This window comes from Rhea americana, unplaced genomic scaffold, assembly GCF_003343005.1.
Source record: "Rhea americana isolate MKP2758 unplaced genomic scaffold, rheAme1 scaffold_99, whole genome shotgun sequence".
Classification (NCBI taxonomy): domain Eukaryota; kingdom Metazoa; phylum Chordata; class Aves; order Rheiformes; family Rheidae; genus Rhea; species Rhea americana.
The window spans coordinates 2,763,610-2,777,086 of record NW_028187188.1 but is presented as its reverse complement, the minus strand read 5'-3'; the positions used below and the strand labels follow the sequence as shown (position 1 = coordinate 2,777,086).

The 13,477-nt window shown below is 35.5% G+C and overlaps 1 protein-coding gene across 3 annotated transcripts in view; it reads left to right on the top strand.

The window, feature by feature from the left end:
• The window catches only part of TBCK (TBC1 domain containing kinase), a 107,719-nt gene that overhangs the window by 63,138 nt on the left and 31,104 nt on the right, over positions 1–13,477 (top strand). For all 3 annotated transcript variants that reach the window (XM_085325640.1, XM_085325641.1, XM_085325642.1), the window contains one exon: positions 12,648–12,823. In XM_085325640.1, the coding sequence (XP_085181766.1) occupies positions 12,648–12,823 (176 nt within the window). The remainder of the gene's footprint in view (positions 1–12,647; positions 12,824–13,477) is intronic.

Genomic DNA, 13,477 nt, shown 5'->3' with positions numbered 1-13,477 from the left:
ATGTAGTTGATAAGACTTGTGATTAAAATTATTATTCCAAATTTGTAGGAGCAGCAATGCTACTCAGAATTTAAGTGCTTTGGCAATATTGAGTTTTAACTATTCTCATAGGTGAGGAATTCTTTTTGTAGTATTTGACAGACTATGGGTAGTTCTAGAAAATATATGTTTTAATCAGTAATACTGGAAAACCCATATTACTATAATAATAGCAAAAATCCTACTTCATTCCTGATGGGACTGTATAAAGGAGACGTTAAGAGACTGCTATAATATAGGTAAAATTATATTGTTTATGAAATTACTACCCCAAGGGCTTTTTTTCATGCTTTCATTCCTTCTTTCAGGGAAAGTATAAAGATACATTAGTTCTTTTCTCTTTGTGTTTGCAAAACTTTACCTATAAACTTTATTCAAACTTTATTCAAAGAATATAAATGTCAAAGAAGATACGGAGCAGGTAGCGTTTCAGACAAACGAGCAAGACTGACCCTGGAGTCTTTGCAAATTCTTTTCATGTAGTTTTGAAATTTAGTAAATCTCATCCCATTTACATGATGCAAAGAGAGCAAATGTATTATGCATTACCTTTGTTTTTCCTTTATCTAAGTGTGACTTACAGGAGGACAGTGTGGCAGGGAAATGAGAAGTTAATGATGATATGCCGCTACTGTGGAGTGATTCCCAAGGTACCATCAACATAAGCCCAACTCTGTGCTTCCAGACGAATCGCTACCTGTTGTAAGCCAGTTTGAATATGTCTGCATCCTGTAARACAGCAAATCCATAATCTGGATGGCTGTTTCATGTCTTTAGTGCTAACCAGGTAGTTTTACTTTAAAACTTTCTGGTTTACTTACATCTTTAACATTTTTCCTTAAGTCTGTGTGATAAGGTATGCTGTGCCTTGTCAAAAAAAATATGTGATCATTGTAGCTCAACTTGGTTACTTTACTGAGTTACTGTAAGTAGTACAAAGTCACTGGCACCTTTTTTTTTTAGGAAATAGACCCAAGAAGGAAGCATCTGGATGTTTACAGCTGCCTGCAAACTGTCGAATAATCCCATAGACCAATTGACTCAAGCCCTAACTCAGCCCAGCATGGGGCCTGGCAAACAGATCTTCTTTCAGAGGGATGCAATCTCTGCCAAAATTATCAGGGAAATACTGAGTTTCATTATGGTCTTGAAAAGGGGTCAGACAATCTATGAAAAAAATGGAACAGATGCTATTAGAGAATAAGTAAATGCCTAACCTAGATATGAGAATAAAATCACAATCTATACTCTCAACTAAGCCTTGTCCATTAGTTCATACCATAACCTTATCTTCTGTATATATTTGGGGGGAAGAAGGGTTTTGTTTGTTTGTTCTTTTATTTTATGTCGCTAAGGAGTGTGTCTCTTTGCTGTCTTCATTCTGGTCAGTGCTTCTAAAGGAAGATTCTCAGGTGCCAAGTCCAGACAGACTGGCTGTGGCAAAGCAGTCCAGTGCAACAAGTTTCTGCAGTAAGAGAGTCTGTTGTCATTAGAGTGATATACCAAAAAGCTGAATTCCATAGCAACAAAAGCCATATAAATGCTTAGAAGGATTATATCCAACTCAGAAATGAACTAAGCATTAAAAAATAGTGGAAAACCTGCACTAATGTTGTATGGTGCAGTTCAGACAGATGTKTCTGCCAACAGCAGCAAAATCAGATGTGCATCAAAGAAATAGCCAAATTTACCTTACATACATATATAATACCTTGATAGCTACCACTTTACTTTCCACTCCTTTTCTTCATAAAAACCTGTATCTACCCACATCTGTGGCAGTATTTATTGTCATTYGGAGTTCAGTTGATTTAAGATTTGGTAGAAGGAATAAATGGCAGTTGGCCACCAAGTCCACACTGAGTTTGCACATATATGGTGCCTGTTTCCATTTAAGTTATTTTATTCTTTATCTTCCTCTTGGATAAAAGTTAAAGCTTTATTTGAGGTCAAAACACCAACTTTGAAGAGGTTGAAAGAGATACAGTGGAGTTCTCCATCTGAGTAGAAAAATCAAGGTAATCTACTCTTTGGAATAAGGTCTAACTTTTTATCATACAATTTTGAAAATATAAAATGTTCTGYTTCTTAGATTAAGGCTCCAGGGGAGAGAAGACATAACTGCCMTTCTAAAAGGGAACTTTTCTCATAACTTCAACAATAAAGTCTTGGCTCATGGCTTTTTTGTAACTTGTCTGGGTTCAAAACCTTTGTCCTTTATGAAAGATGACACTGCAAAGTGATTTATCGTAGAGTTAGTGGAGCTGGTCTGCTTTTCCAAATTACAGTACATCTGAAGGAAAAAAACATATTTTGGTCTATATACTATACTGTGCATGATGATGGTAGTGTAACTCCGTAATATAAAAAAAAGAAATAAAAAATGTTAAAAGATATCTGAAATAAAATGTAAATAACATTTTTCTTAACACATATAGATTGGACTGGTATTTATGGAAGCATGTTAATCTCAACATATTCCTATCCTTGTTATGCTAGAGGGTWTTTTGAAATACAAGTGGCAGGTGTATTTTATAATGCAATTCTGAAGATTTATTGTTGGTAAATAGTGGCATTTATGAAGTAGAAACCGTGCATAGCTGCTGGGTTTTTTTTTCTTCAATTTCTTTTATTTTTGGCTTATAGCCCACTGTTGGTTGAAAGCCGGCTTTGGTACAGAAGCAGAKCAATTTGTTAGGGCACACCTGCTCACCAAGGCTGTTCTGTAGTGTCAAAATCTAAAATTGATGTCATTTTACATAAAGCTCTGAATTCTTTAATTATTCACATTTTCCACTTCTAGCTACATGAGCCAYGCAGCTCTATGGCTTCTGCCTTCTTGTGACTGTAGAGTAATGTTAGTTTGGGTGAAACTGAAGAAAAAAAAGCTCAAATGCTTTATTTTGTTTTTATTTGTCCTTGCTGCTCTGTACTTATCACTTGCAGAAGAAAATCAAATTATATCCTGTAGCAATGGACTGTCTATCTAAAGATAATAGTAGATGATAAAAAGGGGAAAGGTGGTTTCATCAGCAGAATCTCCTCAGTRCGTGTCGTAGAATCAGTGTGTATTGTGCAACTTACATCTCCTGTTCCTTGATACAAGCTGTATGTACCCCCTCATAGCAAAGGGGGATTTGGAGAATGGAATGGTACATGGCTATTAATCACGTAGGATTTTGTGCGACTTTACCCGGGGGGGGGGGGGGGTGTACAAGTAGGTAGACCTGGCAAATGTAACTGCGTTTTTTGGCATTGGGACATGAAATTCTGGATACTTCTATCTTAGCTTTGCTTCTTGAGTAGTTGAACTATTTTCTTTCTACAGAAGTATTTCGGGAAAATCTGCTCTTTTTTTTTTTTTTTTTTTTTTTTTTTTTTTTTTTTATCAATTTTTTTTATTGGTTTTTTTTTTTTTTTTTTTTTTTTTTTTAATATATCTACCTTTTGCAGAATGCATTTGTAAAGATTTAAATGGTTTTCCCACTAGTCTTCTACTTGTGAATTGAGGAGAGATTTCAAATGAGTTGCAAAAATAGATGGAAAGATGATACTCATTTTCATTTTTTTCAGGAAAATGAAAATAACAAGTTATTAGTACTATTGATGCTGAGTGTTTGCAGAAGGTTTTGGTGGCCAAATGAACCACTGCTTTGAAAAGTTGGGGAGAAGGGGAATTGCAGAGGGGGTCTTGGGCTCCAAGAAGTACTGCAGTGTTAAAATTCCTCTTTAAAATGTATGTTATTAGTACGTTTCTGTGTGATTGTAGATATATTTTTGGTATATGTATGTCAAGTCCTGTTAATAGAGACATATACCTACTTATGCAGAATTGCACAGACACTGCAGTCTGATAGCCAGGAAAACATTTCGGCTAAAATAAAGACTGARAAAGAAGAAATAGTCTTTAAGTGAATTCTTAGCTCTATCATACTTTGATTTCTGTCAGTTCCCTTTCATTTACATACCCATATTCAAAGAACTTACATTCTTGCAAGTTTGCAGTAAAATTCAGGACTCTGGAGTATTATGATGAAGGACATTGAAGGACAAAACTTGTTCAGGAAGGACATGATTGGTATCCAARCTGGGAAGGGCTTGCATTGTATGTGAAGAATGCAGCCTGTATTCTGAAAATGGTGACAAATGAGCTAAGTACACATCAGGGGTGTGTCAGGTGAAACCTCTGTCATCGCAAAAATGAGCATTTGTAGGGGATAGGTTAGTCACATATTATTTAGTCTCAGAGCGAGGCAAGGAGCGAGACAATCTCTTGCTGTTTCTTCTGTCCATATGTTAAAAAAAATATATGATGTTGTTTTTTTTTCTCACCAACATAGTGTCAGCTGTTTGTAGGTCTTCCAGTCAGTGATGCACAAGCCAGTGGTATATTCTGCAATAAATCTTTTAGTTGATGCTTCAGCTCTGGGCAGAGCTGACTCAAATTCTGAGCAATCTCATTCAAAACTATTGAAGTATGGGAGTTAAAAGTTGTAGTGAAATTGAGTTCTGGTCAAAACAACAGATGGTTGAAGGGGATGGCTCCAGCCTCACTAGCTGTTGAGACATTTTCAAGGGACTGCCTGGAGCCTAAGAGCAGGATTACTAGAAGAGCTGTTCAGAGGCAGATCCAACTTGCTATCTTGCATTGTATTTTTGGGGACAGTTAGAAAAAGAGAAGTCTCAGCATTTATTTCCTTCATCTGATTGAACTAGAACCTTTTCTGTTCTGTCTCTCACTCTAGCACCAAGATAAATTAAGAAATTTCCAAGTAGACTGCGTCTTAGAATATTTACAGTATGGAAAGTACAATTTTAAGAAATTTAATAAATTTTCACAGGGACACAGATGGGTTACCAGGTAGCGGTAAAATTCTATTTGTTGCTTTCTGCATGAGTTTGTAGTAGCCATTGTTTTATTTTTCAGGGAAGTGAAAGACCAGTTCTGAAATGGTGTTTCATGTATAATTTTGATAATCAAGCAGTGACAGTAAAGAGCTTAAAGAAAAATTCTTTCTATGGATTTTTCTAGTCAGATCAGTAATTTATATGAATGGAGAAAAAAATCCTAGGCATTTTGCCAAGAGAGGTTGTAGAGACTTCATCCTTGGAGATGTTCAGAAACTGTCTGGACATGGTCCTGGGCAGTGTGCTGTATGTGACCATACATGAGCAGGAGGGTTGAACTAGGTGATCTCCAGAGATCYCTTCCAACCTCTTCCGTTCTGTGATATTGGGCAGTGATGCTCAAATCCTAGCCAAAAATACAAAGTACAAAGTAGACAAAACAGCTTTGAATAAAATATTTTTTTAAACTGAATCTGAAAAATTAGTTGCTAACATCATGACAAAACTACAAAATAGAAATTTTTTTTGAATTGAAATAAAAATTCAATTGCTGCTGAGCTATAGCTTATGCTTTCTGCAATCAGAAATGTACCAATTGCATCTTAGTTTTTCTCCACTGTGTACACATACATATTAGAGTATACAGTTATATAAGACTGCTTTTTAGGTAGAACAATTAAAGAGAATAAAATAAGCTTTCTTCTAAAATTAAAACCTCTTCTAGGTGTTTCTTCTGTTATGTCTTTAGTTGTTAAACTAGTTCTAAGAAAACAAATTCAGCAGTAAGCTGATGGAGGACAAACCATAAACCTCTCTGTTTAAAACATAACCCTTAAACGACACTAACTTACAAACAAAGATGGTCCTTTTCTCATTATGACAAATACTCTATTTAGGAATGTACTTCTTAAATACTTTCATTCCTAAATTTGAATGAGATGTCAGGAGAGCTTTATCACAGGATAGGGAAATCTTTTTTCCTTCTGACTTAGGTCAGTTCTGCAGCAAACTTTAAATCATTTAGAAGTGTATATTGACAAGATTTGCACTGTGAAATATTAGCGTAAACTTGAGTCATGGTAAACACCAAAAGTTTTGCATCTCAGTAATTTATCTACTGTAGTGCCAAATGGCAAGATGATTTTGTTACAAATCAAAGCTTAGGCAGTGGTGCCTAAGCAACCACTTATTCTTCCTGTTGTTATTCTTCCTGTTTACAGGTGCTATATTTGTGGGAAGCTAATGTCTTGCACTTGAATGATACRTTACCTGCCATTTGGTAATTAGTGTGTTACGTAGTTTGGGATACTCTTTAGATGGACACCTAGATATCTTGCATGTATTAGTCCTTATCCAAAGTTTCTCCATTGTTGATGTAAGAATCAAGAGGTATATAGTTTGATCTATTTTCCATGGCAATACGTGCTACTTGTTAAGCTTTCTTGATTTTTGTTTTATTTCAAAATCCGAAATTCTAAGCTCCATCGTATTCTTTCCTTGAAAACATCTGAAGGACTAACAAGAGGAAAGTTATGCTAATGAAAAGCCCTTCTTTCCACTCTTCAGAGGTTGATCCATTACAAGCATTTGATCTGGTCCAAGTTTCTAATTGTAGAGTTTTTCACAATTTTATATATGTCGAGTCTGGAAAACAGTTGAAGTGACTGGTACCTACTGCGCAGCTGTAAACTTAGCATGATCTTTCATCATGCATGTTGAGCTTCTGCATTTGCATATTCTTACTGAGAAGCACAAATTTAAGATAAAAGATACAAGTTTCACTAGTATTCGAGATTGCTAGCAATCTGTTGAACCAGTTTTAGGGAGGATTGTTTGTGTGTTTGTGTTTAAGAAGCCATGCAACACAGAAAAGCCAAAACCTTTTTCTTTCAAATATTGAATGTTGGTGGAGGTTTTGTTGGTGGCACAAGTTTTTCATCTCCAGGTATTTCTAACAAGTTCTTCCTCTAAACTGATTTCTATTGTTTTGTAAATCTGTATTTTTATGCATCTTCTCTATGTGGTTATCCTCTGTCTCTTAAACTATGTTCTCTCTTCTGCTAACTGGCTTCATTTCTCATTATTATTTCCCCTATTTTTTTTTATATCTTTATTTTTGCCAAGCAGCATCCATCTGACTATTCACATTTTGCAGTGTAAATTCCTGTCCCTTCTGTCATTGGCTTGCATCCTAAATTGATGTTATGGCTGATCTAGTTGTCTTTTACATTCTGTTAGTTTCTACAAACTTTTGCCATTTGCCCTGGCCCTCTTCATATTACTCTTTAATATACACTTTCCTGTCAGAGCTTAGCCATGAACCATAGTACACCAAGATGTGTTACAGTCTTTATATAACCTTTGCTGGTCTTCCTTCTCAGTAAAACATAGTGTGTAGCATTGCCTTTGATGGCTGATTTATAAAAAAAGCCTTTTTTCTTAGTACAGTCATCCATCATTCTGCTTCTTTCCTGGTCRTTTTTATCAATGCAGGACAACAACATATTATAACTAGAAAGAATTCTTTATAAAACTCTTCACTATACTGCTGAGTCAGAGCAATTATTACAATGGGTTTTTTTAATGCAGGGTGAATTGATGTGCCTTCACCAAACAAGGGCCTGGACCATTGCATTTTTGATATACTAACTACTGCTTGTGGGCTTTCAAAATCAAGAACAGTTTGAATTGTTTGAATTCCTTTCCAGCAGCAGGATAATTGTCACGTAGGCTGCAAACTGCAGAATCAGCAAGTCATAGTAAGCAGTACTGAGGATGATGAACTGTCTCTGTTAGAGATTTTTTTATTATTATTATTCCAAGACACTGAGAGAATTGTAGAATGATGTGCTCCCAGATCAAGTAGCCCATCAATTCAGCATTGAAATTACTGTACCTCATCACAGCCATGCAAGGTCTAATCTGTGTGAAGATGTGGTCCTCTGGTTAGTTCCCTTGCTTCCACATCTAACCATTTTTTAGTCTAGTTCAGTGCAACTTCTGTACATCTACTGTGTTGCATTAAAAATGTGGGGCTCCTTGATTTGACAGCACTTGTCTTTCTGACAGCTCTTGAGATATGCACCTCACATCCATGTGGAAAGTTATGGGAAGAATAGAACCATCTTTTTTATTAGCTGAAGAAATTTAAAATTAGTAAGTGATATTTATGTAGTTTTTGAATTTTTTTTTCCTGTGATGCATTGAAAGGGGTGCTAACGTGTATAAGAGGAAGAGCAAAATGACTGTCCGTAAAACAATGAAATATAATAGTAATTCTGTAATGTATGAAATATTAAAAGAATAATTTTTCATTGACCTCACTTATAGTAACCTTTTAGCAGTAATAGATATAGAGATAATGAGTAGAAATGTCACCTTTCTTACTGGATTTGTCCTTTTAATTATTAGAGCTTAGTGTATGTTTTTGTGTGACATGTAAAAAGAAAAGATTTATGGCATTTCATCTCTCTTCCTTCTTACAGCAGGACTCACGAGGTCAAACTGACTGACCTATTCCATTTCCCTGCTTCTATAGTATGAAGGTCTCTTGCCTGGTTATGTGGCTATGTGGGGAAAGCTGAGGTTGACTGGCAGGGTAGTGATAAATTACTTGTGATGGAGAGATCAAACCAAGCCCTTATTTCTGGGGCATTTCCAAATGCAGAAGCAGTTTATTTTGGCCATATTTCTTAACTTGTTCCTCTTACCTAAGCAAAGGCCTCTGGAATTGATTAACTGCACACAAAGACTTGGTCTGTGTACATTTTCATTGAATAAGAGCTATTCATTTTATGTTTTGCTTCAGTAACCACTTTCACTTGCTGTGAACAGCATTTGTGCTTCCAGTTTTGCTGTAAAAATAAAAATGCATTTTTGTCACAGATGTGTGGCTTTTAAATTGATGCTTTGTTTTTAACATCTACTTCAAGCGCAGTCTACTTCTCTCCTGGATGTGTGATAATACACACTGAACGTACATAACTTTGCAAAGCCGCTGTGTGAGGTGAAGCATTGTTTTCAATTGAGACTGTGCTGATAGAGGGGGCAGCTTGGTATGGAGTAGTAATTCAGCATGGAAGAGATAAGTGAGTAGTATCCTAGAACAACTGGGAAGTTTAGTTCAGAAAAGGAGCAAAATATTTCAGTAGACTTAATATTGAGATAGGGCTATAGCAAAATTAGGATATTACTGTCACTTATTTTCCCTTCCTTCCTTCTCAATTCCTATATTATTTGTATATTTTAAAACCTCAGGGGGTAGGGGGAAAGAAGGCTTTTGATACTGAGGAGTGGCATAAATAGCTTGTGCCGCATAACTATTTCCCCTAAGGTTTGATTGCTGATTGACTGTAAAATACTCAAGCTAGGTCAAGCTAAAACTCTTAAGGACTAGTGTTTTAAGATGGAACTAGTGATTTTTTGTTGCTAAATATTTGGGTTCCAGCTTAGACTTTTTGAAATGCAGGTGCTCTGCCCTTTCTGAAAACCAGACAGCTTTAAGATATACTAAATTTTGAAATGAGAACATATTTTTATAGTATTTTTATTACTTTTTTTTTTTTTTAGTGTATGCTTCACAGTTAATGGCTCCATGTTATGTCAGCACATTTTCATTATAGGTTTTCCAGCAAAATATTTTCTATGAATAAAAACCAAATGGGTATGCTCTTTAGATTATTAAAAAAAAAAAGAAAGAAATAGAGGAGGGTCCTCGGAGAGCACGGAGAAGTTGTATCTTCATGAATGAGCAGACCCTCTCTATCCTTTCTAGAGGTTTCTGTTCATGCCAAAGCCTTGAGATTCCTTCAGATCCTCCTCTGCGAAGGATGATCTAAGTTGTTTGCATATGACAAGCACTCTGGCATCCTGATGAAGTACACTCTGTTCATTTGTTCATAGTCCTGACCAAGAGTCTAGGCACTGACTTGTATTTAGAGTTCTAACATACCAGCAGTATGCACGTAATGATATGTAAACATTTAATACTGTCTGACTTGGAACACAGAATACTACTTAGGAGCAGGAAGAACAGAAGCAGATTAACACTGTAGGCATGCCAAACGTTGGTGTGATAATAAAGGACGTTTAATCAAAGACTGAATAATTTCATGTCTGTGTAAGGGCATCGGAAGAAATTCAAATTGGAGTAGCATGGCAGGCTCTTTCTTATTAGCCAAATGGTASGGAAAAGATCTTAGCCAGCCAGGCTGCAAAAGATTACATCACATTTGTGATGTAAGTAAACAAAAAAAAACATTTTGTTTATTGACTGGAAATGATCTTTCTATTAACAAAAAAAGCTAGAAGGTTATTCAATTGTGAAGCTTATTTGTGCGATATGACTAATAAATATTCTGTAAATGATTTATATTAATGTTTTCTTAAAGTCCACTATCCTGAAACTAACTTAAAAAAAAAATAAATACTTTTTACTGCCAACAGTCTTGTCTCCCTTGTAGGTGATAAATACTGATCATTGCCCCCCCCATATATATATGTGTGTGTGTGTGTGTGTCTATTTCTCTCTCTCTCTCTCTGTACATATATACATATATTTATCAGGAACCACGAAATAATTTTTATTTTTATTTTGCATTACTATAGCARATGAATTAATCAGCAGGCTATGAATTGTTGCTGGCTTTTGGTGGCCTCACAAACCATTTAAAATTCTCTCTTGTTCTACAGAGTTTCATTTTTAAGCATGGCTATTGGCCTCTAGAAATGTTTCTTAGAAGAAATGAGAAACCTCATGTCAGAGAACCACAAAATAACAGACTACTAAATTAGTGATTTGATTCACACTAAAGTGTGAGGACGGGTTATCATTTTTAGCCAAATTATATTGCTGCATTTTCCAGTTCTCAAAATAGATTTCTTTTGGGATTATGCAGCTTGTTTCTAGCAGATAAATTTTGATAGTCTGTCTCAATATGCAACTTTGTCAATTTAGTCTAATTTCTGCTCTCATCTTTTATGTTACTTTCTTTTGCACTATATRGTTCCTATTCCATCCCCTATTTCCTAGTTTTCAATTTGAGATGTTTGCAGGTTGTTATGCCCTCCCACAATGAGTGTTACTCGTGCTACTAAAAATTATATATATTTTTTTTTAACCTATTAAATTCTGCTTTCATCTCATTTATTATAACAGTACTGCTAAAATTTCCTTAGTAGTCTGTTATGGTATGCCAAGAATCTCAGGAGACATGGCTATAACTCACTGTAGAATGAACCAGTGTCTTTACAAAAGTACAAAACCCATAAACATGTTAGTTTTGACCTGAATTTTTAGCCTTTCTATAAATAAAATACCTCTAGAAATAGAGAAAAAGTGTGACTGTAATTATAATGTTAGAGTGTATTCTGAGTTCCAGTAGTAATTCCAGTGAAAGGCATCTTCTATCTTTACCTGAAATYATAAATTCTTTGTGAATTTTTCTGGTTGCTTGGATTTTCCTTGAGGATGATACTAAATAATAACTTTCTGTTGTGGTATGTACAAAATTAAAAAAAAAWAMATTTTTATCACAGAATTGAAAAATTTTCAGTTACTCTTGAAACACCACTTTGTCCACTTATCTCTGGTGAATATTTCCCCACATAGCTGGGGAAGCTGACATGGTTAAGGAAAATTGTGATTTACATTCACATCTGCAAGAAGGTTTTAGAGCTGGAATTAAAATTTTGCAAACTCTAGCTTTAGTCCTTGATCTTTCTGAATTTCTGACCTAGGAAAGCACATAAGCATACTGTTTTTAATGGGATTAAAATACATACTGGAGGTTTTGTCCTACCAGAATAAAGACAACTTTTTGAATAGGAGCTTAATGGATGGCATATTTTGTTCAGATTTTTTTAAAAAAACTAATCTCATCTAAGTAGAATATTCTGCTCAAGGTTTCAATTTCAGCTCCCCCCCGTCATGCCACCCTGTTAATGACTGGGGTTTCTGGAGTTAGTCCCTGATTGATGGCGATGCATCTGTTTCATTTGAGAAGTACAGATAAGTTCAGCTGCGGTGCCTCTATTTTCTTGATAGAAATCAATGCCTCAATCTTCCAAATTGAGAGTGCTGTAGTAAACTATCTAAGATGCTTGGAAGGGATACAACAAATGTCAATATACCTATTGCTTGTCTTAAGTATTGCACTAGGCCTGTATAAAGTACAAATTAGAATATTTTTTTTCTTTAGACAGGAGAAGCAAAATTGGAAAGTTTTCTTACAGTGATAGAAGAGTGAATGTTTTGTGTCCTATCTTCTTAGAAGATAGATACATGCAGAGCTTTTAGCATTACAGATCACTTTAGTTTTTTTCCTATTTTTCATTATGCTTCAGTAGTTTTCATCTGACTGGAGTTTATTTTGGGATGCTTCTCGCTTAACAGATGTTTGCTATCCTCCCAAGTTCACTAATATTTTGTCACATAGGGCACGTCACTCCTTCAGCCAGAATGTTCTCCTGTGAGTTATGGGGTGGATATTTTTTGGTTTGGTTTTGTTTTTTAAATAAATTGCTCTAAAACATACCCATTCTGTGTTTCATCAAGCATGAGTAGTGTTGAGATTTCCTGTTTTCCACCAAAGGAGTTGGAAAAATATTCATGAAAAATAAGTGTTTATAGGACAGAGAGAGAGCAGTAGAGATATAGATGGATATGTGTATATTCATTCAGCAATGTCACAGCTTGGTTAACCAGCTTTACTGATTTTTCACATTTGCATTTCTTGTTTGTTCTTTAAATCCTTGCTCAGAGATTGACATTGAGCGTTGTGTCCGTGAGTCAATCAACCTATTTCGCTGGACCCCGAAGAGTGCTACATACCGGCAATATGCRCAGGCTCCACGACAAGGCAGTGACAGCAGCAGCGCAAGAAGTTCAATGTCCTGCCTTTCAGCAGATTATCAGGAAGCACCTAAAAGTGACCTGGTAAGTGCCCTGGACTGTCTGTTCTTGGCCTTGGAGGGGGAAGACATGTGATAGCCAGGCACACAGTCTGTTCTTAGAAAACCACCCTCCACTCCTCCGTTATCAAATGCATTAGTTCACCCTTGCCACCTTCTAGAACAAAGCTTCATTTGTTATGAAAATGTGGGGTTTTTTACAATAACTCTGAGGAGCTCATAAAACTTTTGATCCTGTTGTCAAGGCAGTCATGATTAATAATTGTTATATTTAGATAATTTTCAAAGGTTACTATTTAAAAAATTAAATTAGAAGTGGTGTATGTCTGCTTCTAAGGAGGCCAAAGGAGGAAGTACAAAATAAATAGGCCATTTTTACTACGTAGTTGCGGTGTTGTTCAGTGAAATGCTAGTTAACGAGATTATTGCTCATCTTGCTTGGCAATCTGAAATGAGTTTATTAGTCTTTTTTTCTACACTTAAAGAACTCRTGCAAAAATCGCAACTGGTAGGCTCTTACTTCTCTCTTAAACAGCCATCATATAGAACTGCTACTGCTTTTCAGTTAGAGTAATCTGACTCAACACAGGTGATTTTAGGACTCTTGTTAATGCCAGTGTTGTCAGGGTGTGTTTAAGGGTTTTTCTTTTTTTTTTTTCTTTTTTCTTTCTTTTTTTTT